Below are 8,827 nucleotides of genomic sequence, written 5' to 3'. Positions count from 1 at the left end.
TTGCGACTGGTAAAATTAGTACCAATGTGATGAGCTTGTAAACAAGTGGATACAAGGCATGCTTTCCCTTCTCAACTATTTTTTCAGCAAGATCTCCAATTCTTTTCAAATTCACAAAGTGAGTATTGGACCTCATATCAAGAATATATGTTTCAAGTTGGTTGTCTAATTCTTTTGTAGAATACTGAACTTTTGGAAATTCTTTTAGATAAAACTTAGAGTTGAATCAACTTCTCTTTATCAAATGCATAAAATGAATCACTTGGATTCAAACATGCCATACATAGAAGCAACTCTGTATTTGCTTCATTGAAATGACTATTGAGCTCTTGAAGTTGCAAGTCTATAACTTGAAAAAACAACTCAACTTGAAAATGGTGCAAGACCGTTCTTTTCTCTTCATGCCGTCGCACTCTTCCGGGAACGACATAAGTATCAACCATGTTAGGGACTTCTATGTCATGTTTGGCACAAAATGAAGAAATGTCATCTAACAAATAATTCCATCCATTGTCTCGCATCAATTGTAGCCGTTATTTTGATATTCTCACTAATGTCATGGCATTCACAATATCTTGATCCTTCCTTTGCAATGCTTTCGACAATTCATTTGTAATTCCTAATAAACTTATCATCAAATGAAGGAAAAATGCGAATTCAAAAGTTTGCAATGATTTCAAGAGATTATGTGCTTCATGTCTTTGATCCGAACTTAACTTCATATGTAATAACCGGTAAAATATATATATATATATATATATATATATACAAATAAATAAAAATGGCCTCATAGGTGGGTAATCATAGGCCATTACTCATTTTTCCCCCGAGTTAATCGGGCATGAGGACATCTGGCATAATAAGGCGTACGCGATTCGAACCCAACGCTGAGCGAGGATTGAACGGCTTCCTACCACTAATCCACCGTCCCAGATGTCAACTAAAAATGAGTAGATACTTACACATATTAAAAATTACCAATAGTCACTATTCATAATTACTATTCACAATAGTCACTATGCAAGATTACTATGCAGAAATACTACGTAAGATTACTATGCAGAAATACTATGCAAGTTCACTATTGAGATAAACTATTCAAAATTACTATTCACAGTATGACCCACCGAGTACTATTCACAAACGGGTCCCACATCAGCGGGCCCCACACAAGCGGGTCCTACCACCAGTGGGACCCACAACAAGCAGGACCCACAATTAGCGGGACCCATCACTAGTGGGAACCACTACCAGAAGGACACACCGCAACCACTTTCATTAAATCATTGGTTAAGCGGGTCACTCCACAACCACTATCATTAATGAGTAGTTGCGCTTCACCGACGAAAATAATAATTAAATAATATTAATCATCCTATTACTATTCAAGCAGCCTTTACTATTCATTTATTTATACCTTTACTATTCCTATATTTTTAAAAGCATTTAAGAGAAGCATTTAAGAGGGTAGTTGTGAATTTAATAATGTAGTATCTATAAATAGCGGCTCTCATTTTGTTATTTCGACAAACCCTAGTAGAGCTAAAAATTCAGAGAAGAAAGAGTAATAGAGAGAGGGAAAAAGAGAGAGAGGAGAAGGAAAAGGAAATCCACTTCATCACTACCAAGGTAAGTCTTTCATATAGATAGTTAAAGTATTTATTGTGGGTAATATGGTTGGTTCTACCACCTATGTAAATATTAGGATAAAGCATGCATAAGAGGCGATAACTCGCTATAGATTATGCAAGTTTTATCATCTTATTTGAACGGTGAAATGCTAGCATAGTAACCGTAAAGTAAACTTTAATCAAAGAAAGGCGAACTGCTGAGCATAGTAGCCCATCTTATTTGAACGGTGAAATGCTAGCATAGTAACCGTAAATTAAACTTTAATCAAAGAAAGGCGAATTGCTGAGCATAGTAGCCAAGAAATAAACTAAACCAAAGAATGGTGAACTGCTGAGCATAGTAACCTGTGGGGTCCACATGAATAACATGTGGGGTCCACATGAATAGTAACATGTGGGGTCCACATGAATAGTAACATGTGGGGTCCACATGAGTAGTAACATGTGGGGTCCACATGAGTAGTAACATGTGGGGTCCATATGAATAGTGTATGCTGGGCCCCATGATTTTAAAAATTTAATAGAAAGAACACTGAACACAGGGAATATTATTTTGGACATAGATGGACATTACCTGGACAGAAAGGACTCTGCCTTAAAACATGAATTTGATAAAATTAGAATATATTTACAGGTTATCCACTCCAAGGTGTAAGCTCAAACAAACCTGTGATCAGAAAGCTATATGTAAGGGTTTTCTTCCTTTGATTCTCTTTTACTATACTGGATGAAAGTATTTTCTATTCTTTGATTCTCTTTATACGCAATTGCCATAAAAGTTTCTATCCTTCTGAGATACACAACTGATGAGAATCCAAGGGGGATCCTTTCTTTCAGATCCCATTCCTTTCAGATAAATGACTTTACTGATAAAGCTATAATTCTATTTGTATCCTCGAAACTTGTTTCTGTGAGATATGTTTATGTTTAGGGTTTATCTTGTGATACCCTAATTCTGAATATGGACTGAGTTATGATATGATGACGGGTGGACGCGTTATAGTCCTCCATGTGCACGTGGGTAAAGACGACTCTAGAGAGTGTAAATCTAGAGGATTATGAGCCGAGGTATGGCTATGAATGGGCCGAGCTATGGCTATGAATGAAAGCATCTATGCTTAATAAAGTCTATATATATAATTCTATATATATCAAGTTCTGTAAGTTTTCTCTATATGTTTGGAAAGTATGTTGTGCTTATTCTTTCTTTCCATGTTTATAATGTGAGATGTCCTATCTATAAAATATCATGTTCTTATGAGCTTGACAATTCTACATCACTTGTTGTTTATACCCTACTGGGCTATTTGAGCTCACCCCTTTTTCCTTGTTTTATTGTTCCAACCCCCAGGTGAAGTATAGATGAGAGATGAGGAATGCTAGAGTTGAATGCAGAATTGTTCTAAAGGATAAATATGTTTTAAATATGTATCAACTATGTCTTGAATTAAGATGTAATAAGTGAGACCTAATTTCTGTAAACCCTCTAAACGTAGTTGTTGTATTTGAGATCTTGGGAATAATGAAAGTTTTTTTGAGAAAGATGATGTAATATTCTTCTACGCACCGAGTTGGTATTTCCAAAAATCCGGGGCGTTACATTTGGTATCAAAGCGAAGTTTAGTCGGTTTTGGAAATTAGGATTCAAAAAGATAGGATTAGAATTTACCCTATCTTAAGTTAGAATATGTTAACTATACCGCTAGTAGTTGGTTATTATAGAACTTATGTGCTATTTATAACTTCTGTGATACTTCTATAAATGCTTTTAAATATGAGTTATAATTTAGATTACTAACGTGATACTATGATATGAAGATGGCGGAGAATCAGGAACAGATTATTGCAATCGAAGCTGAGACAAGGAGGGGACGTGGCAAGCCATGCAGAGAAAGGCAAGCAAGAAACCAACAACCTACAGCCAACGCTAGAAACAACAACGCAGGAAATGATGCCATTGACACTGCATTGGTACAGCTAGCCCAAGCAATGACAGCAAACATGAACCAACAACGAGCCTCATCTGCTCCACTTCAAAATGAATGAGCTATATTGGAACAGTTTATAAGGCAACATCCTGCTGCCTTCTCGGGAACTACAGATCCCTTAGAAGCTGAAAGATGGATTCACTCCATCGAAAAGATCTTTTCGGTGATTGACTGCACCAGCCAACAACGTGTAAGATTGGCGACGTATAGATTGGACGGTGATGTGGATTAGTGGTGGAATTTAGTCCGAAATACAAAAACCGAAGAAGAAATGAACGCAATGTGTTGGAATGAATTCAAAAGAATCTTCCTCGAAAAATACTTCCCACAACCACTAAAAGCTCAGCTAGTGAGAGAATTTATTTCATTAAAGCAAGAAGAGGGAGAGACAGTCTCCCAATATGAAGCAAAATTCACAAGACTGGCTCGATATGCAACCCACCTAGTGACTGACGTTCAAAGTAAGGTGGACAAATTCCAATACGGATTAAAGCCTAGTGTCAGGCGGGCATTAGCAGCTTTAGATTTTCAAAGCTACGAAGCCGTGGTGAGATGTGCTTTGAAAGTGGAAATTGAACATTTGGACTTTCAGCAGTCCAAAAACAAGTTGACCGGCGTAAAGAGAACGAATGAAAGCCAACCAGGAGGATCTGGAACAAAGAGACCTAATGTCAAGGAAGCAGGAGACCAGCAACATTGCTCAAAATGTGGAAAGAGACATGGAGGTGTCTGTTACGCGGGGACACGAAAATGCTTCCAATGCGGAATGGAAGGACATGTGGCAAAGGACTGCAAGACGGTCCCAAAACGGGAACAAAATCCAACTTTGACTCGGAACAGTCAGCCAACCCTCAAGCAGACTCTGAATGCTCACCTAGACATCAAGTGTTTCAATTGTAACGAAATGGGACACTATTCAAATCAATGCACCAAGCCGAGCAGCAGGAGGAGGTCGACAACAACAACAACAGCCAAGGGGACAGGCCCGTACTTTTGCTATCACAACTGCTGAAGTGGAGGCAACGAATGATGTGGTGACAGGTACTTTGTCTGTAAGTTCGAAGAATGCACATATATTATTTGATTCTAGCTCTACGCATTCTTTCGTTTCACCAAAGTTTGCCAAGCATTTGAGCATACCACTTCAGAAGTTAGATCTTGAACTTTCTGTTAAAACACCTGGTGGAAATTCTCTAGTTACATCAGGAGTTTATCGAGCATGCTCTGTTGATATTTGTGGTAGAAACTTATCAGTAGATCTTATCTCCTTACCTATTTTAGAATTCGATGTTATATTAGGAATGGATTGGTTGACTTTAAACCATGCTAACATAGACTGTTACAGGAAAGAAGTCAGGTTTACTATTCCTGATCAACCCCAACTTGTATATAAAAGCCTTGACAGAAACAAAACTCCAGCACTAATATCATCGTTGCAGGCAAGACGATTATTAAAACAGGGCTGTGAAGGATATCTCGCTCAAGTTCAAGTTGTGGACACGAGTAAAAAGAAGATGAAATTGGAGGACGTGCCTATTGTGCAAAAGTACGTGGATGTATTCCCTGACGATCTACCAGGAGCCCCACCGAATAGAGAACTGGAATTCTCTATCGAGCTAGTACCGGGAGCAAATCCAATATCCAAAAGACCGTATCGAATGGCGCCGATAGAATTGGAGGAACTAAAGAAGCAACTGCAAGAACTATTAGACAAATGATTCATCCGGCCCAGTGTATCACCCTGGGGAGCTCCCGTCCTGTTCGTAAAGAAGAAGGATGGATCAATGAGGTTGTGCATTGATTATCGAGAACTGAACAATGTCACAATAAAGAACAAGTACCCGTTGCCCAGAATCGACGACTTGTTCGACCAACTTCAAGGTGCCATGTACTTCTCCAAGATCGATCTCAGATCTGGTTACCACCAACTGAAAGTAAAGAAGGAAGAAGGAAGACGTTCCAAAGACGGCGTTCCGCACGCGATACGGACATTATGAGTTCATTGTCATGCCATTCGGACTAACGAATGCCCCAGCCGTATTCATGGATCTAATGAACAGAGTATTTCACGATTATCTTGACAAGTTTGTCGTGGTGTTTATCGACGACATTCTTGTCTATTCTAAGAGTCGCGAAGAACATGAGGAACATCTGAAGATTGTTTTACAAACACTTCGACAGAAGAAGCTGTATGCCAAATTCAGTAAATGTGAATTCTAGTTGCAGCAAGTGGCGTTCTTGGGTCACAGAGTCACCCGAGAAGGAATTTCTGTGGATCCAGCGAAGACTAAAGCCGTTGAAGAATGGCAAAGACCCACGACAGCAACAGAAATTCGGAGTTTCTTGGGACTTGCCGGCTATTATAGAAGGTTCGTGGAAAACTTCGCTCGATTAGCAAATCCATTAACGAAATTAACTCGGAAAGGCGCGAAGTTTATCTGGACCAAAGAATGCGAGGAAAGCTTCCAAACGTTAAAGAAGAGACTCGTCAGCGCACCTGTGCTAGCATTACCAACACCAACCGGAGGATTTGTGATCTACAGTGACGCATCAAAAGAAGGGCTCGGCTGCGTATTAATGCAAAATGATAAAGTTATAGCTTATGCATCACGCCAACTAAAATACCACGAGCAAAACTACCCCACGCATGATATGGAATTGGCGGCAGTAATCTTTGCACTGAAGATCTGGCGACATTATCTCTACGGGGAAAAGTGTGAAATTTATACTGATCACAAGAGTCTCAAATACATATTTTCCCAGAAGGAGCTGAATATGAGACAAAGAAGGTGGCTAGAGTTACTAAAGGACTATGACTGCACCATTCATTATCATCCTAGAAAAGCGAATGTAGTGGCAGATGCATTGAGTAGAAAAACTTCCGGAACCTTGGCAAGAATGTTAACCACTCAAAAGCATTTACTCCAAGATCTGAGAAAACTGGATATGGAAATAGTAGAACCGCGAACCAAGGGCTACATAGCACAGATGGTTGCCCAACCATCACTATTGGAGAAAATCAAGGCCACTCAAGTCGACGATCCTGAATTACAAGGAAAGATCGAAGCAATTCGGAAAGGCAAACTTTCCGAATTCAATGTTGATAAAGATGACATCTTAAAATTCAACACAAGACTGTGTGTGCCCTCCGATCCAGAATTAAGAAGGAAGTTGCTAACTGAAGCACATAGTTCGGCATTCTCCATACACCCAGGGAGTACGAAGATGTATCGAGATCTTCGAACCCATTATTGGTGGAATAATATGAAGAGAGAGATTGCTGAGTTCGTGTCTACATGCTTGGTTTGCCAACAAGTTAAAGCAGAACGACAGCTACCAAAGGGAGCCTTACAACCACTAGAGGTGCCTATATGGAAGTGGGATATGATAGCAATGGATTTCGTTACGGGACTACCGAGGACCACGAAAGGAAATGACGCAATATGGGTCATCATTGATCGACTGACGAAGGTAGCTCATTTTATCCCAATACGAGAAAATTTTTCCTTAGATCAATTGGCGAAGCTCTACATCAAAGAAGTAGTACGTTTACACGGCATACCAGCATCCATTATGTCTGATCGTGACCCGCGCTTCACATCTAATTTTTGGAGGCGTATACAAAAGCATTGGGGGACAAAGTTGAACTTCAGCACTGCCTTTCATCCTCAAACAGATGGTCAATCCGAACGGACAATTCAGACACTGGAGGATATGCTTAGAGCTTGCATAATAGACTTCCAAGGTAATTGGGACCAACACTTACCATTGGTTGAATTTTCTTATAATAACAGTTATCACTCTAGTATAGAGAGTGCACCCTATGAAGCTCTCTATGGTAAGAGGTATAGAACACCGACGTGTTGGGATGAGGTCGGAGAAAGAAAATTTCGAGGCCCAGAGTTAGTACAAGAAACTACTGACAAAGTACGTATGATCCAACAACATATGAGGACGGCTCAAAGCAGACAGAAGAGCTACGCCGATCATCGACGTCGAGACTTGGAGTTTGCAGTGGGTGACCGTGTATTCTTAAAAGTATCACCTTGGAAGGGTGTGATAAGGTTCGGAAAGAAAGAGAAGCTCAGTCCCAGATATATTGGACCATACGAAATACTTGAATGAATTGGACCAGTAGCATACCGTGTAGCTTTGCCACCAGCCTTGTCACATGTTCACAATGTGTTTCACGTCTCACTTTTTAAGGAAATACTTGGCGGACCCATCACATGTACTGCAAACAGAACCAATGCAGTTGGAACAAGATTTGTCTTATGAAGAGCAACCAGTACAAATCCTTGATCGAAAAGAACAAATTCTTCGGACAAAAAGAATATCACTGGTGAAGATTCTGTGGAGGAGCCAAGCCACCGAGGAAGCAACATGAGAACCGGAGGAGGAGATGAAACAAAAGTATCCTCATCTATTTACTTCTTAAGGTACGTAAAATTTCGAGGACAAAATTTTTTTAAGGGGGGTAGAATGTAATAACCGGTAAAATATATATATATATATGGCCTCATAGGTGGGTAATCATCGGCCATTACTCATTTTTCCCCCGAGTTAATCGGGCATGAGGACATCTGGCATAATGGGGCGTACGCGATTCGAACCCAACGCTGAGCGAGGATTGAACGGCTTCCTACCACTAATCCATCGTCCCAGATGTCAACTAAAAATGAGTAGATACTTACACATATTAAAAATTACCAATAGTCACTATTCATAATTACTATTCACAATAGTCACTATGCAAGATTACTATGCAGAAATACTACGTAAGATTACTATGCAGAAATACTATGCAAGTTCACTATTGAGATAAACTATTCAAAATTACTATTCACAGTAGGACCCACCGAGTACTATTCACAAGCGGGTCCCACATCAGCGGGCCCCCACAAACGGGTCCCACATCAGCGGGCCCCACACAAGCGGGTCCTACCACCAGTGGGACCCACAATTAGCGGGACCCATCACTAGTGGGAACCACTACCAGAAGGACACACCGCAACCACTTTCATTAAATCATTGGTTAAGCGGGTCACTCCACAACCACTATCATTAATGAGTAGTTGCGCTTCACCGACGAAAATAATAATTAAATAATATTAATCATCCTATTACTATTCAAGCAACCTTTACTATTCATTTATTTATACCTTTACTATTCCTATATTTTTAAAAGCATTTAAGAGAAGCATTTAA

General features: G+C 39.8%; 1 protein-coding gene across 1 annotated transcript; it reads left to right on the top strand.

The window, feature by feature from the left end:
* The first annotated feature begins 3,899 nt into the window (after window positions 1-3,899).
* LOC143856961 (uncharacterized) lies at window positions 3,900-5,337 on the top strand. The gene is made up of 2 exons (XM_077367242.1): window positions 3,900-4,515; window positions 4,661-5,337. Exons 1-2 carry the CDS (start codon window positions 3,900-3,902, stop codon window positions 5,335-5,337), a joined length of 1,293 nt encoding a protein of 430 aa, XP_077223357.1.
* The last annotated feature ends 3,490 nt before the right edge of the window (window positions 5,338-8,827 follow it).

Source organism: Tasmannia lanceolata, unplaced genomic scaffold, assembly GCF_043159265.1.
Source record: "Tasmannia lanceolata isolate RefF3 unplaced genomic scaffold, GAP_Taslan_0.1 ptg000024l, whole genome shotgun sequence".
Lineage (NCBI taxonomy): Eukaryota > Viridiplantae > Streptophyta > Magnoliopsida > Canellales > Winteraceae > Tasmannia > Tasmannia lanceolata.
Note: the sequence above shows the minus strand (reverse complement) of the source record. Positions and strands in the feature narration are given on the sequence as shown.